Below are 19,420 nucleotides of genomic sequence, written 5' to 3' on the forward strand. Positions count from 1 at the left end.
GAGCTGACAGGGCACAGGAGAGAGAAGATGCTGGAGTGGCCTGCGTAGGCCTGCAGGGTGGGCTTCTTAGAGGAGAGTCAGCAGCAGCGCTGGAACAGAGGGGAGGAACGGAACCCGGTGAAGAGAAGTGTGGGGGTGTTCACGAGATCATGGCCTGTTCCAAAGCTCAAAGTCAGGAGAAAATTCTTACGCATTGGGAGAGAGAAGATGGGTGCGTTTCTTAGAAAGAATTCAAACTAGAAAATAATCAGGGAAGAAAAGGAGACAGTGAAGTAAAACCACGAAATTAATCCATGCCTCAGTATCTCCTTTTATAAAATCAGGATACTAACAGTACCTGCGTCCTAAAATTACTGGGAAAGTTACATGGAATGACATCTTGAAGGCACTTGGCTTAATGCCTGGAACATATTCAATAAGTATTGGCTCTTTTTAAATAAGTCGTCTAAGATAGCTTGTACGTGGCGGGTGTCTAGGGTTTGAATTATTTCTCTGATTCCGAGCCCAGACTCTTAACCATGCGCTGTACTGAATAATAACTACCCTTTATTGAGCGCAGTGCTCCAAAATCTATATTAGTTATCTCATTTAATCCTTATAACATTTGTGAGCTGGGTATCACCTTTTTATGGAAGAGAACATTGAACATCTTTTAATTCAATTGCCCAAGTTCACACAGTTGGTAAACCCAGACTTGCCTGGCTCTAGTGCCCTCTCCCCGACACCACGCCAGGAGTCAGGAGGTTTGTGTCTCAGTCCTAGGCTGGCCACTGATCAACCTGCATCACTGATCCTCAGTTCTTTCTTAAATAACAAGGGCTAGGTTAGAGAATGATCTCTATTGTCCCTTTAAGCTCCGCTGTTCTGGGACAGTGGATTTGATGAAATCAGACAGCATTCCTGGTAGGAGGGAGGGGTATGTCTAAATCAGACAGGATCCCCATTCCCATCTGACTACACAGCATCATCCAGAGGCGCCAGAGATGAGTCCAGGTCTCCAAAGCATTAATCATCGTCTGCTCCCACTCCTCAAGGGACCAGTAGAGGTGCTACTCCAATTATTCTGGATTGATGAGGGACTTCTAGGATGATGAAAAGGTGGGAGAGAAGATGTCAGAGGACTCAACGGGAGTTCTGAACCATTCGGCCTGGAAAAGAGAAGGTAAGAAGGGCCAGTTTCAAGTCTCTCGTGAGTATGGGGGCTGGGCGGCAGGGTGGGGAGAACAGGAGGTCAAGACTCAGGGTATCTAGGACCTGGGCCCTAGACCTGGCTCTGTCACTAACAAGAGTTATGACTTTTGTTTGACAAGGGACTTTAACTTTCCAATCTTCAGCTTTCACAACTAAAAAATTAGGGAAATAACTTTAAAAAAAAACATCCAATCAATTTATATGAAGAAATGTATAATAATATAGCTAAAAACAATTAGAAGTGGCTTGAATAGTCTGGCAATGGGGAGAACTGCTGAGCAGATCCAGTGGTGGGGGTGGGTGTGCTGATACAACAGAATAATAAAATGCCATTTCGAATGCCGAATAAGTAACATTTATTGAACACTATGTATCAAGTACTTAAGAATTCTCAAAATGCATGATCTCATGTTATATCCTCTAGCAGCTTCTGAGGTAGGTTACAGCCATTTTTCAGATGAGTTAACTGAGGACTTGAGAAATTAAGTTACCCAACTAGTTACTAAGTGATGACATCAGGACTCAAATCCAGAGGTCCATCTGACTCTGAAGGCCATGCTCTAACCTTTACACTCTGCTGCCTCAGTTAGATGTGAGGACCTTGCACAAATAGAGAAATACATGTATGAAACAGTGTTAAGTGGGGGAAATAAAACCCTCAAGTGGATACGCTGATGTAAGAAGTTTGGAAGTTTAAAAATAATAGGTAATTTAGGATGCTGGGAACTTACTTGGGGCTGCTAAAGTTTAAATATTTCTGCTTAATTTTTGGTAATAGAGATGATGAAACCTGACTACCTGAATGAGGCGGCGAGTACAGATGATAGGGCCTTTCTAGTTCTAATATTTACTTCCCTAGGTGAGTAGAAAAGAAAGGTATGGATGCACTTCCTCATCACTGAGGAGATTGGAAATCCAATCACATGACTCTCCTGCCTCAAGATTTTCAGTTACTTTTTGTGTTGCCTACTACAGCACTGGTTCTCAACCTTGGCTGCATGTTGAAAGCACCTGGGAAACTCTAAAACTACAGATATCCAGATCTGCTCCCGGAAATTCCTATATAATTGACATGAGTGTGGCTTTGGCACTGGAAAGTTTAAATCTCAGATGATTCCAATATGCAGAAATATCTGACGACTGCTCGCCTCCACGGTAAAGGCCAATTTCCTGCACTTGGCATAGACGGTCCTCTCTGATATCTTCTGTAAGCTCTCCTATGTCTTTATTTTTCACCTATTTTCTCCAAACCCATTACAACGTCCCGAACATGCTATGCCCTATTTATTTGTCCTGTTATTTATTTCCTCTGCCTGGAATGCATTTCTTCTCCCATGTCCAGTTGGAAAATTCCATTCGCCTTTAATGCCATCGTAGCCAGCCTCCAAGATGTTCTCCAGTGCCCCCGACTCCCGGTATACATGTCCTCCCATCCTGAATAGGCCTGACCTGCACAATGATATGATATTGTGGAAACCATGAAGTATGATTTCCAAAGATGGGGCATAGAAGACGTTGCAGCTTCCATTTTACTCACTTGGATCACTTGCTTTGGGACAAGCCAGTTGCCATGCCTTGAGTAGCAGCTCCATGGAAAGCTCCCTCCAAGTGTTAAGGAACTGAGGCTTCCTGCCAACAGCCGTGTGAGTGAGTCAGTTTGGACGTGGCTCCTCCAGTCTTAGTCAAGCCTTCAAACGACAGTAATCCCAGCTGACATCTTGACTGCAGCCTCATGAGACTTTAAGCCAGAACCACCCAAATGAGCCCCTCTAGAATTCCTGAGCCACAGGAAGTGTGAGATAATGTGTGTTGCTCTAAGCTGCTAAATTTGGGGATAATTATTATGCAACAATAGATAACTAATACAAACACCGAGCTCAAGTATATGATACTCTATGAAGCCTTTTCAGCCTTTTTGTTCTGTTGAAGTTGAATTAATCACCACGTGTCACTTCTGAGCCTCATATAACCCCTGTCACGGCACTCACCACGTGGGACCTGTTGACGGGGCCTTTCCTGCTCTCTAGATTCAGTTCCATAAGGATGGGGCCAGCCACAGTACAGACTTCAATAAAAGTGCTTGTGGAATGAATGAACACATATTCTCATATGTGTTTTACTGCCATCCCAGTAGATTCTCACAGGCCTTCTAGCCAGGCTTCTTCCCTACACAAAAACTCCAAGGTATGGTTGCTGGTAATCATGAGTGCCATGATGAGTGAGTCCTGAGGATTTTCCTGATAATCCAGTAAAACCCTGGTACCCATGGACGTATCTAAAGCACTAGACTGGAAGTCAGAAGATACAGATTTTAATTCAAGTTTGCCAACTACTTATTGACGTTATCTGAGCTCTGGTTTCCTCATGGACCAAATGATATAAGGGCTCTCTCAAGTCTAAAACTTAATGATTCTATGTTTTCAGCTAGCAATTACTCCTGTTTCATAAAAGAAAATAGACTAATAGTTTTAAACCGTAGCAATGGTTCTCAAACTTGGCTGCATACCAGAAATATCCCTGGAGCTTCTCTCTCTGTCTGTCTCTGTCTCTGTCTCTGTCTCTCTCTCACACACACACTCAATCACATCTTTGGTCCCCACACTATACCATCTGAATCAGCATCTCCAGACCTCTGGAGACATGGCCAGGACATGTGTACTTTCATATAGTTCCAAAGTGATTCTGATGTGCATAGAGCAGGGAATCATTAACCTATAATATGTGGGTTAGAAATTAAAAAAAAAAAAAAGTTCTGCCAGTTGTTTGACTTCATGGTTTATACAGTACTAATGGGTTTGTTCCCTGAACTGTTGATTTTATGTGAGGTGGGTGGATTGATTGATGGATAGATGGATGGATGGATGGATGGATGGACGGATGGCGTAGGTGGATAGATGGATAGATGGATGGAGAGCCAGCCCATCTCTACTGGCAGAAAAGCAATTCAAAATACACTGTCAGGACTCAGTCAGGACTTCAACAAAAATACCTCTTCGTATGACTCGACTGCTTAGGGCATTTACTGAAGATCAAATTGTGGGTTATTTTAGCTAACATAGAATAAAGAACTTTCTTTTCTTCTTTCTTTTCTTTTTCTTTCTTTCTTTCTTTCTTTCTTTCTTTCTTTCTTTCTTTCTTTCTTTCTTTCTTCTTTCTTTCTTTCTTTCTTTCTTTTCTCTCTTTCTCTCTCTCTCTCTCTCTCTCTCTCTCTCTCTCTCTCTCTCTCTCTATCTTTTTGTGAGATAGGAATGAACAGGCATTAAGAATGCTGACTTTGGAATCCAGCAATTAGGTTAAATCCTGGCTCCAGCACTTCCAGGCTGGGTGACTGCAGCTGGGCTAGCAAATCTTTCTGAACCTCACTTTTCTGATCTGTTGAATAGGAGATAACATGCACTATCTTACAGAAATGTTGTTAGGATTAAATGTACTTACAGTATATGTAAAACGGCATGGTATTTGGCACAGAATAAGTGCTCATTAAGTAGTAGCACATTATAGCAAAAACAAAATATGACGATTTTACTATTAATAAAAACATATATTTGTCCAGTGCTTTATAAAGTATAAAGTGCTCTTATATTGAAACCTCCCCCTGCAATACTGAAGGGGCAAGGCAGACATTAGTGACCCCACTTTACAGAAAAAGAAACAAAGGCTCAGAAAGTTTCACAGGCTCCAGATCGAATGGCAAAAAAGCATATCTAGATTCAGACCTGGGTGTGAGTCCATGAAGATGAATAATTTTATATGCATACTTGGCAGGCATTTAGAGACCATCTGGCTTAGCAGGCTAAGGAGGACTGTATTTCTAAGCAGCTTCTTTTTTTAGATGAGAGCAAGATGGGAAAAAATAAGCTGGCGAACTGCTTCCCCTCATTTTCAACACTAGTGTGATTTGTGCTCAGTTCTGCCCTCCTTCTAACTCTCAACTGCTACATGTCCATGTATCTTGGTTTGCTCCAGCTGCCCTTGGCTGCATTGCCACTGGCCCTGCCCTGGGCCCCACAGCTGGGATCTGAGAAAAAGAAGTAGGGGCAGCTAGAGACATCAGAGGGTTGGGTGAACACCAGCTGTTCCCAAGTCCGACTGGGAAACAAGAAGCCTGCTGATGGGGGTAGGAGGGCAAGGAAGGAGGGGACAGAGATCCCTGCTCCCATGTCAGTCAACAAGAGGATGCTTTTCCCGTCCAACAGATGGGTCCTGCTCTTGGAATAATGTAATAGAGTGTAATGCTAAATGTGGCACAGAATATATTTCTTGTGGGGAGCAGGAGACCAAGAGATCAAATGTTAGTTGAATTTAATCGGGAAGGCTTTTCATAGAAGTGGAACTAGAAATGAAACTAGAAGTGTAACTAAAGGATCGACAGTATTCGGATATACAGAAAGGAGGTTAGGAAGGCTCTACAAGCAAGAACACATCATGAGAAAGAGCATACATGTGTACAGAATGGGTGAGTACATTAAGGGTACAGTGGAAAAATAAGTGTACAGGAAGAAGCAAAGGACAGGAGAGGTGGGGCAAGACAAGACAGAATGAGGGAGTGAGATATAATTCTACACGAAAAAAATTCTGCAGATTCTTGACAGCTAGTGACAGAGGTGAGAAATGCCAGGACTAAAGGGGCTTAGGGATCAGCTAATTCAATAAGCTCCACTCCATACCCCCAAGTTATAGATAGAGAAACTGATGTCATGAGAGGAGAAGCATAAACGTGAGGTCACAGAGCGAGAGAGACTATGAGTTGAGACTAGAACCTAGGGCTCCAGACTATCAGTTTGGTCCTCTTTTCATTAGACCACCTTTGTCAGGCATTTTGATACAAAAGTGGAGTTTCAGGCAGATGTGGCAGCAGAATGCAGAGAAAAAGAGAGATGGGAGTCTAGGAGATTGTATAAATGATTTCATGGGTGAGCTGATGGAGGGACTAGACTCAGCTGAAATGGAGAGGATAGGCTGGGAGTGAGAACCAGCGAGAGGGAAGACAAGGTGTTGGTAAGAAAAGATACGGCAGTAAGGAAGAAAGCTATGCAGAGGTCATTCATAGGCCATCCTCAGGCCTGGGGAGTTTCCCCTGAGGTCATGGGGCACTTTAACCCCCTGACCCCTGCCTCAAAAGCAGTAGACAAAAATGAACCCAACTAGCTTCTACTTCAGATTCCTATCTCCACGTCCTCTTCCCTTTGGCCAACCTCCACAGGTCTTCTCAGATTCTCCTATTCAACATTTTAGGATGTTTGGTTTACACTTGGGGCACCCACGTGTGTATTTGGATGATCAGGTGTGAAATTAAAACCCAGACCAGAACCTAAGAGTGTAGATTCTTCCTGACGGTGAAGAGAGTCTGCAAGGCTAGAACTATGGTGTGGATTTTGATTTTTGATGTGAGGAGCAGGAAAATCAGAACAAAGAAAATGGAAAAACTGGAATAAGAACTTAGACCAAGATCATCTCGGCCATTCAGGACAAGGGCAAATTATATTTAACTTTATAGTTATGTAAAGAGGATAAAAAAAAAAAAAACAATACTAGTAATAGTAAATATTTATTAAACTCTTAGTATTGGCACTGTATTAAGCTTGTTACATGCATTATTGCAACTTTAAGAGGTACATACTATTAGAATTCCAGTTTACAAATGAAAAAATTGAAGCTCATAGAAATTAATACATTAGCGTAAATCCACAGGGACAATAGTGTAAGTCATCTCATTTCAAAGACCGTGTTCTTAATCCCTGAATTACTTTCCTCATGTATCAAATCAACAGAGCATCTGACCCACAGTCCTCAGCGAAGCTTAGTTCTCCCTCCAACCCATTTCAGTAGTGCTTAGGCTATCAGTGAATCTCTATACAAATCATATAGAGATTGCTGGAGAATTTGACATTCTTGACTCAATCTATCATGAAATTACATTCCTTATACCCTGACAGTTTAGAGACGGAAACCAATTCCATGAATTAGGCAGTATGGCTCAGTGATTAAGAGCTTGAATTTTGATGCCTGAAACCCAGCTTTGCCAAATTCCTGCTGAGAGAGGTTGATCAAATCACTTCTCTAAGGCTGTTACCTCATACATAAAATGAAGCTAATACCACCTGACCTCATGGGGTTACTGTAAGAAGTAAATGAGATGATACATGTAAAGCACTGAACATTCTCTGACACACATTAAGGGTCTAATAAATGTTGGCTATTATGATGATTATCGTCATTTTTGCCATGCAGTTATGGCCAGGAACACTTGGCTATTGCAGCTGGCTGTGATGGGACAGCAAGTGAGCTTCCTAATAAGGACTGGCTCCTTAGTGGATGGCCTCTCCTATTCATTCCTCTGTCACTTTGCAGGCCCGAGAATAAGAGGTGCCCCAGAAGAAAACGGGAGCACACAAATACCCCCACAAGGCCAAGGCATGAAGTTGGAGTCTGTCGACTGACATTTCAAGAACCCAGTAGTCTTCCTGAGGAAGGGCAAGGGGGCAGCTGTGTCAGGACACACGCTGGAAAGGGGCTTGGGGACTGTGTTGGGGGGATGGCAAGAACCTAACCAGCCTTAGCTTGATGTGTCCAGCAGTGTGAGGGATGAGGAATCTCATTCCATCCAGTATTTACTCACCTCCCTTCCTAACTGCCGCACCAGTCCCTGCACAGAAACTTCACAAACACTAGGAGGCCTCCATGAGTATGGTTCTATAATGGGATGGGGAAACGAGAAGATGCAAAGGAAACCCGACATCTTCTTTGCTTTTGGAAAGGATTCATTAGAATGCAGTCTATCCACACATGCCAATTAACATGCAGAATTACCTTGCTTATCTAAAAGGCCATTTATCCAGTGTCTTTCAATTCCCTGGAAGCTAATCAAAGACCAGGACAAAGAACCAGAGGCTTTGATATCCCTCCTGAGCAGTCAGAGGAAGGGTTACAGAATCTAAGCGCTAAAGGCAGGATATTTTAGGTGCAGAAGAGTCCCTAAAGCCCTCTCTCAGTGACTACCTACTTTTACTTTAGACAATTTTAAGTTAAGTCGCTGACCAGAAGTTATAAATTTGAAGTGAACTGGGCGAGCTGCTAGGGGCTGGCACATTAAAGGCAATGAAGAGTAATGGCTGTAACGGGACAATACAGACTATGAAAACCAATCGAAAGGACTAAGAGGACAGCTGCTAAGGGCAGCGCAGTATAGGTACAAATAGCTACTCGAATCTTTGCAGGCCAGAGGGTGCCACTGCTCTGACATCGGACCTGGTCGCAGATGTCTTTGCTCTCTTGGGATGGTGTGAAATGTTAGGTTTGGCCAGACGACTTGCTTTGGCCAATGACATGTGGATGGAAATAATAAGCATCACTTCTGAGCAGAAGCTTTAAGAGCTGGTAGGTGTTTCGCCACGCTCCCTTCCAGCTCTACCACGGCGACTGGCCATGCTTTCCAGAGAGTGGCAGCTCTGCCAGCCTGGATCCCCATGTGAAGATGAACTTGACACAGAAGAGCTCCCAGCTGACCCACAGAGGACAGGCAGCACGGGTGAGAGATAAATGTTTGCTGTTTTCTGGGGCTGCTTGTTGCTACTATATAATCTAGTCTATCTTGACTGACTGAAACACCCTAAAAAGTTAAATAAGGCCAGTTCACATCAAGAAGTGTGTTATTGTTTTGGTAAATTACCAAACTTGTCAATATTATGTTTTGTGACATAAAGGACAATTTCAGTTATATGGATAATTTACCTACTCCAATGTTGCTGGATGAATGAGTCATTACCAGAATATGAACTGAATGGAGGAGAAATGGATCCAAGCTCCAAACAACTTCCTTTTCTAGGGAGGCTACTAGTCTTTACAAAATATACCTGCATCGTGTAAGGGTCTAAGGTAGAAGCTGGGTCTCAGGTGCTAATGCTGCCAGAACCTTGGCATCTGCGGAACCAGCCTCAGGCACAAGGGTGGCACCTACTGGTTCTGTGCGTGCCAAGGGGCTCTGGTCTCCAGTTGGGGTTGGAAGGCCCTATTATATATCTGCATATGCCCTCATAGAAGGATATCCATCATGTGTTGCTGAGCAAGCCAACAACTTTAGAATATACAGTCTTTTTAAGCATATATGGAACATTTACAAAACTGACTCACACTGGGCCAAACAAGTTTCAGGATGAAAATCATCTGGGTCGTTTCCTCGGACCAAAAGCAATTAATCTAGAAAACAATAGCTACAGCATAGCTAGAAAAATGAATGTTTGGGAAATAGGAAACAGACTTTTAAATAACCCATGTGTTACACAGACTCTCACTTAAATCCTCCTAATTATTCATAATGTGGAACCCCATCTTAGATAGGCAAAAACTGAGACTGGAAAGAGAATATAATTTGCTTACATCTACCTAGTTAATGAAACCAGAACTTGAACCCAGCTAAAGAACTCCAGAGCCCGGGGCTTTAATGATATTCTCCTTAGGCTATGTCTCACTGGAATTCATAGATCCTCCTCAGGTTCACAGCCTCCATGGATCCACATTTCACCTCTTAGAAAGAATAGCTGTTGAGAGGTGAGAGACCCAGTCCCAGCTTGCTCTGGTGGCACTGGCCTTGGACCTATTGTGCAGAGATGCATTTCCTTTTTGCTCTTGCCTCCTCTGAAGTCCCTTACTTGGAAGGAGGTGAGACGTCTGTAGCAGTGAAGAGAGGTGTTTCAGGTTGATGTTTCCAGACAACTTTGAACTAGATCCCCAGGAAGACTTCCTTTCCTTTTAAAGTTTTTTTTTCCACATGGGCATAAGTGGTAAGCGAACAAAGACAGAAGGAAGAGTTACTTCCAGATGGCTCCCCATCTTGCTCTAGGCAGATTAGAGAATATTCCAACATATCATTAGGCAAACATGACTATTAATACCATTTATATTATATATGGAACAGAATGAAAATTCAATCTGTATCTTGACTTAAATTTGGGGCTGGGCCTCAGAGCCAGTAAACAGACAATTTACAGCACCCTGGTTCTGAGAAAGTTGGAGGCTCATGGTATCTAAGGTGAGAGGCAAGAAAAGTATTCCTAGACCTCTCCAGAGGTGGCGCCTTGTACTCTAGCTGACCGAACTACCTCCCCTTTTGTGGCAAAGTCCTGTTCAAATGGCTACGTGACACTTTTATTCTACCTTCTCCATCTCAACTTGTGTTGTTTCCTGCAAAGATACATTTTCAGCAAAATTCAAAGACATCCGGATCTTCGAAGGCCCCCCTCTGTACCTAAGTTTTGTATGCCATGAGAACAATACTGTCTGCCCTACTCCATGGGATAAGGATAACTCATCCTAGGTGCCCAGTACTATGTTCCATGCATTGAGGCTTAAAATAAACAGAAAATCTGATGGTAGTCCTAATCCTAGTAAGTGACCTAAAGTGCTGAAAACTCACCAAGTGACCCTGGGTAGGAAGCTGAGGTAGGAAGAGAGAATGCCAGGTTGGACTAAAGGTCTGAAGGTAGAAATTTTCACTCTAGCCTTTGGCTTCATTTTTCCTGCTGAAGAAGGTACACTGGCCCAAGGTGAGGGTGGCTTGCTAGATGGGTTAACGGTGCTCAGCTTGGGGCTTCAGTGACCCTTAGTTTCACTCCACTGCTTGCTCCCCACACCATCAGGGTTCAGGTCCCAGAAAATCAGTGTGTGCTGATCAGTAAGTGATCCAAGCCCCATCGTGAATTTAAGATCAACAAGTCCAAGATCAAAGTAGTCAGTTACCTACCCAGTAGTGTGATTACGTCTTTTTGATCTGTGAAGAAGGCCCATGCCGACCACTTTCTGATAGGAGGTTATGGGTGCCCTGAGCAGGCCCCCAAAGGGAACTCAGCTCAATGACCTTTTATGAATGGCCAGTTGTGCCTAAAGGCTGAACAGATGGTGAGGGGCCCCTGGGATGAGTGACGGTCCGATGCCTTCAATGAGGTTGTTCCATTGGTCATAGTCCTCTTTCAGGTCTGAAAAAACAGGAAGGTGAAGTATATTGTTGAAAGTTTAAATCACAGAGTACCTACCACAGACTTAGTGAAACATCCTAGAGAGAGGAACACCTGGGATACCAAAAGGGCTGGTCGCGGTGGTTGTGATGGTGGTGGCAGTAATGATAACTACTGTTCATTCAGTGTCTTTATAAATGTGCTACATAAATGACTGGCTTCATCCACCATAATGTGATAATACTAATAATAACAAAAAATAACATTTATTGGAGGATAATTCATCCTAGGAACTGTGTTAAACATCCATCATTTCATTTAATTTTCATAATATCCCTAAGTACTGTTATTAGCCCTATTTTACAGTTAAGGAAACTGAGACTCAAAGAAGTTATCTGATTTGCCCAAAGTCATTACAGCTAGTAGGCAGCAGAGACAGAATGCAAACCTCGGTCAGAAAGGGTGAGAAAATGGAAAGCCTACTTCCAGGCTCAGGGCCACTTCTGAGCAAGCTTCTCATGCCAGCCAGTGGATGCAAATCCAGGGCCACCTCGGCGAAAGGCAGAAGGAATAGGGTGACAACATCATGAGGCAGCATAAAACTGGGTATGATTCAAGAAAGGGCTCTAGGATCATGGGCAGATGGGTCTGACTACATGGTAAGAACAGGCAGAAAGGCCTCAGACTGAGGGAGTAGGGCACAGCTGAGCAGGCAAATGGTGTCCTTGTTCAAAACGAACAAAGACTGGGATAGAAGGTAGGGACCACTCTCCTTCATTTTTGGATCCCAGTACCCTGCCAAGAACCTGGCATGGAATAGGTCCTTGACAAAAAAGTGCTACATATTCATTAATTTGAAAAATACTGAGCACATCCACAGTGTGTCCCAGTCTGCTCTTGGTGCTAAAAACATATCCACAAATGAACAGAAATCTTCATTCTCATAGAGCTCACAATCTAGTATGAAGAGATAACAATAAACGTAATAAATTATATAGAATGTGAAAAGGTGATAAGTGTGATGAAAAAAAACAGAGCCAGACGAGAGAAGCGGTGGTGGTGGCTGGGGGAATGGGGATGAGGGGAGCTAGGGAAGGTGCAGTGTTTTAAAGGGCTGGTCAGGTGGGCCTCATTGGGAAGGTGAGATTTGAGCAACGACTTGAAGGATGTGGGAGTGGGCCATAAGACTGTACAGGAAGAATGTTCCAGGCAGTGGGAACAACAGTGCAAAGAGCCAATAAAATTTCCTGAGAGACTGGTGGAGAGGTATAAGAGAAGGCATGCGAATGAGGACTTCGGCTTGAGTAACTAGGAGGGTGGAGTTACTGTGAGTTGAGAAGGGAAAGACTGTAGCTGAAACTTTTATTTGTGATTTTATTAGATGTCGAGCAGTGTATTATATAAATCTAATGTCTGTGGGAGAGATCAAACTAGAGATGTAAGCTGGGAAGTTGTCAGCATGGAGATGACATTTAAAGCCATGAGACTAGATGACCTCAGGGCATACAGACATAGAAGGTCCAAAGACCAAACTGTGGAAGCAGCAAAGTAGACTGAGGAGGAGCAGATCCTGAGCTAAGAGAAAATCCAGAGTGTCGTGTTCTGGAACGTGGTCTTTACAGGGTCTCATAGAGGATGGCATCGTCATCATCATCACCTCTGCCAGAAGCTGAGAGTTCATGCGAGATGAAGAACGAGAACTGACCACTGGATTCAGCACTGTGAAGGGAGATCACTGGCAACCTGGACAAAAGCAGTTTTCATGAAGAATTGATGCAAAAACTTGACTGGAGTGATTTTAAGACAGAATGGGAAGGTAAAAATCAGAGAAAGTGAAGATAGATATTCTTTCAAGAGTTCTGCTGTTATGAGGAACAAGGAAATGGGCTGGTAACTGATGAGGTCAAGAGAGAGAATTTTTAAGAAAAATTTCAGCATGAAATGAACCAGTAGAGAGGGAAAAATTGATGATATAAGATAAAGAGAGAATTGCTGGCACAACCATCTCGAGTAGACCAAAAAGGATGAAATCTACTATGTAGGTGGAGGGGCTGGCTTGCCTTAGAAAAACAGTGGAAAACTCTAGGAACCAGACAGAGGGTTGAGTATATACATGAAGGTAGGTAGGTGGTGTGTTGGGATTCGGAGGAAATGCCGATTGCTTCTCTTTTCTTGGTGAAGTGGGAGGCAAAATTAATCAGCAGAGAGATGGGATAGGGAGGAGATGTTCGAAGTTTGAAAAATGTGTGAAACAGTCTTCCAGGAGAGTGGAAGAGAGAATGAACGAGTGGAGACAGGAGCTGCATGTAGTTAATATGGAAGAAGCACCAATTTTCTCAATGGAAGATAATAACATCCCTGTGTTGACAGAATATGTGCTCTCAGAATATTTTTTAGGAGTGGTGAGAAGTTCAATTAAGCTACCTAAAACCCATTCTAGTTTTCCATATTACAATGTACTGTGTGGCCACCAAAAAGCTTTTCTCTCTTTGAAAAGCTAATTAACCCAAGCAGAGAGCCTTTGCCTTTTTTCAGATTCTATCTAGTCTCTCATCTCCTGGATATTGCAAGAGCCTCCCACTTGGGCTCTCTGCCTCTTAACTTGCCTCATCTTGCCCATCCTCCACATAGCCAGACTGCAAATACAGGTCTAATAATGACATTCTGCTGCTTAGAACCTACTAAGGACCCTCACAGACTGTGGAATAAAATTCAATTATTTCAGCAAACACATGGATTTCTAGATCTGGCTTCTACCCATTTCTCTACCGTTATCTCCCAACAATTCACTGTGCTAAGCTCCAGATATACTAGGTCCACACAAACATTTGTGCCTTCTGTCTAGAAGACTCTTGCCTCTTCCCTGACTGGTGAACCCTACTCATCTGTTAAGATTAAAGACAAGCATTGGTATGTCTAGGGAGCCTGCCTCCTGGCTGTCCTCTCCCTCCTTTCAAAATTAGGTGCCTATCCACTGTCTCCCAAAAACTGAGTACATCCCTTGGTCATAGGTCACTAGCAGAATAGTAGAGCAATTAAGCATGTGGGGTTTTAGAATCAGACAGCCTGGGTTGCATTCTGGCTTTGCCACTCAATGACCAGATAACCATGAACAAATAAATGAGTTAAATGTTCTAAGCTTCGGTATCTTCATTTGTAAAATGGAGTTAATAATAAAAATATCTACTGGAAAAGGTTATCTTCAGGATTAGACATGATAATGGATCTAAAGTACTTGGCAGAAGGCCTGGCATAAAGCAAGTCCTTAAACTTCCTATAGTCTAAAACTCTCCTGCCTTCAATCTTCTCCTGAAGGTCTCTAGTAATGAATATCTTAGCTCAACAGACACTGCTACTAGGGAGCCCGATTATGCCATGATGGGCTCCCGTCATCTTCAGCTCTAACCTAATGATACAGCGCCTATGAGGAAACAGGGAATGTACAAGGGGTCTGAGGCCTCTCTGAGTAGTTCTTGTGGGGATAGCCAGGGCAAGTGGGTCAAAGTTAGAGTTAGGTCAAACCTTAGAAATCCGGGCCAGCCTGGCTCCCTTGTGAAGGAAACCGCCCTACACACAGCACCTGATGAGGGATCAGCCTTGTGCAGATAATTGTAGCCTATTCCATTAGATCAGAAAGGGACATCTGATCAAGAGAGCTCTAGGCCTAGGTTGGGCAATGTGCTTCGGCAGGTAAAGATGAGCTGGAAAAATTAAGTCTGTCTTGGGAATCTGGTCTAAGAAATCCAAGAAAATATGGCAGTGAACAGTGGGAGCTGAAGATGAAAGCATGCCACAAGGCAGAGAGAACAAACCCAGAGTGGTTCGTGCTGCCCGAAGCTATGAGGGAGCAGAAACAATGAATAAGCAGACACTATCAGCAAGAAAAAAAATACAGAGTAGAAAGAAGAAAAATGCAAAGAGAAACAGAGATGTCCTAGGAGGAAGAGACAGAGACATGAAGCCCATGACAGAGACAGAGAAGTCGGCCCTGGGAGCCACCATGGCTCCCATGTCTTTTCACTTTCACCCTGGAAAGACGTACTTTCATACACAAACCCCACTTCTTTCTTGAGGTTAGCGTGTGAATCCCTCTAGTCCTTGTAATCAAAAACAGCCTAGATTATCAACTCCTAAAACCATTAAAGTGACCAGTGGTGGCAGGGAAGATATAAGAGGATATCTCCTATGGGTAGGAGGCTGGACCAAAGACCTCTAGAGCAGGGGTCCTCGACCCCAGGCTGCAGACCAGTGCTGGTCCGAGGCCTGTTAGGAACAGGCCGCAGAGCAGGAGGTGAGCCGAGGGAGAGTAAGCGAAGCTTCATCTGTATTTGCAGCCGCTCCCAACACTAGCTCCACCTCAGTTCATCAGGCATTAGATTCTTGTAGGAACACTGGTCCCTGGTGCCAAAAAGGTTGGAAACCGCTGCTCTAGAGGCCTTGCCATTTAGCGGGACTGTGGTTTATGACATTAGTCATAATACTTCCAGGCTTTTTTTTAAAGCACTTCTACAAATTTAGCCCATTTATCAGCATAACCTCCTCTACAACATAGATAAGGTAAGGGATAATGAGTTAGGACAGAAACAGTGGAGTAGAGAGATGAATGTTCCATTTACAGCAAGGAAACCAAGGCTCAGAGAAGTTAAATGACAAGGCCAACTAGGTCATTCAGGTAATAAGAGAATCAGGATCTCCAAACTTCCAGTTAAGTGTTCTTTCCATAATTCTATGCAACTTTCTCCTTCACTCAGGTTTTCCTTTTACCATAAATCTCCCTGATCTCAGACATGTCAGTACAGACCACTGTACAGGGAAATCTAAGGCATTCCACAGCGCCCCATAAGCCCCAGTTCTCTCCTTACCAAGGTGCTTCTGCAGGAAGGCCAACATGGCCCGCACCACAATCTCCTGACCTTCATAGGGATCCAAGCTCCCACGGGTTAGACTGGAGAAAAATTTGCCAATCCAGTGACCAGACATAAAAGCAAAGTCAGTTTGACTCCGATGAACAGAACCACTAGAAGAAAAGAAAAACAAACAGCTGGTAGGAGTCTGGAGGCTAGGGCATACAAATATTTATTTGTTAAGTACCTACTACATGCAAGGTACTTTACCTGCATTACATCTCAGTTTTCACAACAGTCTTGTAAGGGAAGTATTTTCCCCTTTGACAGAATCAGAGGGGAGAAATGATCTGCCCAAGGTCACACATCTAGTCAGGGAGGGAGTTACGATGTGAATACAGGTGTGCCTGGCTGCAAAGCTGCCTCAACTTTTAGACCACGATGCCTGACAGTGCAGGGAATGGCTGAGTTAGCTGGAGCGGGGACAGGGGCAAGAATACAAGGTCTGCAGCACCTGCCATTCCTGTTCTTACAAACTGTTACACCATAGCTTTTGCCTAGCGACTTCTAAGTATTCACAAAACATATCAGTTCCTTTCTTCAGAACTGTGCCACAAGGTAAACAGAAAAAAGGAACTGCATTTAAGTAATCAGAAAAATGAGGGCAAGGACTTGTAAAAGAGGGTTTCTGGATTAGCATTTAAGTCCTCTGACATCAACTATATTTAATTCAAAGGTGAGATTCTTGGTAGGTTAACCTTGGCCTAAATTACTTATAACTAAATTTACTAGTCAATTCAATAAAGAAAGGAAAATCTAAATGCTAAATTGTTTGAAAGCATGCAGAAAAATTGACTTTAAAACAAAATAAAATATATAATTTTAAGACACATGAAAAAGTGTAAAGAATAATATCATGGATACTTGAGTGTCCAGCACTCAGTTTAATACATTACCAATAGTTAAACGCCCCCCTCCCCGCTCCCGTGGACCCTCTGCCAACTGCTCTCACTTCCCTTCCCTCCAGAGGTCACGATTACCCTGAATCTGACTGGCTTGGGGAAACTTTCTGCTTTACATGCAGAGGGTCCTGGGATCATGCCCCAGGTGGAGCCACAGACCATATCCCGGATGTGCCAGGCCCCAGGTGAGCCAGGCCCCAGGCGCACGCCATGAACGTGAGAGATGCCCCGCCTTCAGAGATCCCCTTCTTAAGGGGAAATGGCAACATCCATAGGTCAGGGGTAGAAGTATGTGTGTGTGTGTCAGGGTGGGGGGAATTAAAGAGGGGGAGAAAAAATTTTTTAAAATTTTCTGTGGAAAATGGTTTCTGAAATAAAAACTATCTGATAGTGCCGGTGATGGAAGTGAAGAGAATGTGGGTTCTCTTAGCCAGAATATAGAGGGTTTATGGAAGATATCTGAATTTAGGTACTCATGAAGGTCTCTAACAATTTATCTTGTGACTGTCAAAGGTCCAACATACCAACACTCTTCAGAAGACCCAATAAAATCCCCAGATGAAGTGAGGGATCTCTGGAGTCCACCCAGACCCAAGGCTCTTCCTCTCCAACATACAATCCCATAATACCCTTTTCCCAGAAAGCAATAGAAAAATCCTGTCACAAAGTCATATAAACTACCGAAGAAATAACTATAGGTGGAGCTAAGTGGAGAAGGACAGATATGAAATTCTAAAGAAATTAAGATTTTGAAATTCAGGATGCATTCAGGTATTCGATTAATAGGTAGAACTTCCGGATAATCCAAAAGTAATTAAGGGAGCCATGGCTGTGTAAAAAACAGAGAGGACACTGGTGCTCCTGACCTTGGGGTTTACTCACAGGACAGTTATGATCCTGGACTGTTCGTGCTGGGCACATATCTTCTTCATCAAGTTGACACTCTCCTTTGTCTGGAACTTCTCAGTATTGATGAAGAACACAGGGCCTTGGGCGTCTGGGAAAAAGTCATGTTCTAGGGGAAACATCCAAGCATCCAAAGCCACAGCACACCTGGAACAGGACCAGACATCTCCAACTACCATAAGAAACCCAAGCAAGAGCACTTATGGTAATGGGGGCATAGTTCTCACCTCCACTGGGGTGAAGGCTCAAAAAGCCAAGAAGGGGGTACCAAGGCCCACGCCCTTCAGTTAGGATCTGAATAGAACACTTTTACCTACCACCAAAGATCCTTCTAGATTTTAAACTCACTGAGGGCAAGGATGAGACCTTCTTTTCTTGGATCTACTCTTAGGCAGCTGACTTTGATTATACAGAATAGCACTTCATTCATTTAATCATTCATTCTTTCAACATCGATTGAGTATTGAACTTAGCCCTGTACTGTGGACACAGAAATAAATGACAGTTCTTGCTCTCGAGGAGCTCCTGGTCTAGAAGGGGAAATAGTACAGACAAGGTAACAAACTATAGCTTAGACTCCTAACTACACAAGTAGCTATGTGAGCTCAAAGCCTACATGGCAGAGGTCAGAAAAAGCCCTGGCCAGTTTGTCAAGCAGTAATCTTGACAACGGCAAAACCAGGGCCCTAAAATAAGCCTCCCTCTGCCCCAAATGCTCCTCCAGTCTTCCCCATCTCAGTAAAGAACAATCATCTTCCACTCAAACGATGGATACACAGATAGAAAACTTTGATTCCTCTTTCTTTCACCTTATACATCATGTAATCCCGAAAATTCTAAAACGTATCCTGACTCCATTCACTTCTCCATCCCACTACCTCCATTCTAATGAAAATCCATCATCTCTAACCTTGACTCTGAAGTAGCCTGCCTCTAACCAGTCTCCTTGTTTTCAATCTTGCCCTGCTACAATCCACTCTTCACAGGGAAGCCAGAGGGATCTTTTTAAATGTAAATAACATTTTTTTCCCTCTGCTTAAAATCCTTCATTAGCTTCCCACCATACTTAGAATAAAATCTAACTTCCTTATTCTGGTCAAAAGGCCCTGTGACCTTGACTCATGTTTATCTCTTTGATTACATCTTTGATCTCTTCCTCCTCACTCACTATGCTCCTCCTATACTGACCCAGCAGGCTTCTTTCAACCTTAGTGCTTTTGCATTAGCTGTTCCCTCTGCCTAGAATGACTTTCCCCTATACTTTTTTAAAAATTAGTTTCAAGTATACAGTACATTGGTTAGACATTACTATAGTTTATAAAACGATCCCCCTAATTGCTCCTTCTCTCCTCTGGTTTTCCACCTAGCTAACTGCATTCTCTATGCCGTGCTCCCCATCCTCATGCCCATCTACTAACTACTAATTTGTACTTCTTTAACCCTTCACCCCATTCTCCCAGACCCTAACCCCCGCCCTAGTCCATCATCAAACTGTCCACTGTATTTGTGAGTCTGTTTTTGATTAGTTTGTTCTTTTTTGTTCCTTAGGTTCCGCACATAAGTGAAA

The 19,420-nt window shown here is 43.3% G+C and overlaps 1 protein-coding gene across 4 annotated transcripts in view; it reads right to left on the reverse strand.

Annotated features, from left to right (window-relative positions):
- Positions 1 to 1,423: 1,423 nt before the first annotated feature.
- The window catches only part of PAFAH2 (platelet activating factor acetylhydrolase 2), a 33,941-nt gene continuing 15,944 nt past the window's right edge, over positions 1,424 to 19,420 (reverse strand). The window contains exons 9-13 of one of the 4 annotated variants that reach the window (XR_001595025.2): positions 17,830 to 18,000; positions 16,004 to 16,158; positions 10,931 to 11,162; positions 2,729 to 2,879; positions 1,425 to 2,640 (exon numbers count right to left, since the gene is read on the reverse strand). Coding sequence is in view for 1 of the 4 variants with exons in the window: in XM_016129820.2 (XP_015985306.2) it covers positions 11,068 to 11,162; positions 16,004 to 16,158; positions 17,830 to 18,000 (421 nt within the window). In the remaining 3 variants the exon portion in view is untranslated. Of the gene's footprint in view, positions 2,880 to 6,720; positions 11,163 to 16,003; positions 16,159 to 17,829; positions 18,001 to 19,420 lie in introns of those variants that run through there. The other 3 variants (XR_001595024.2, XR_001595026.2, XM_016129820.2) reach the window with 3 other exon arrangements.

Source organism: Rousettus aegyptiacus, unplaced genomic scaffold, assembly GCF_014176215.1.
Source record: "Rousettus aegyptiacus isolate mRouAeg1 unplaced genomic scaffold, mRouAeg1.p scaffold_m13_p_1, whole genome shotgun sequence".
Lineage (NCBI taxonomy): Eukaryota > Metazoa > Chordata > Mammalia > Chiroptera > Pteropodidae > Rousettus > Rousettus aegyptiacus.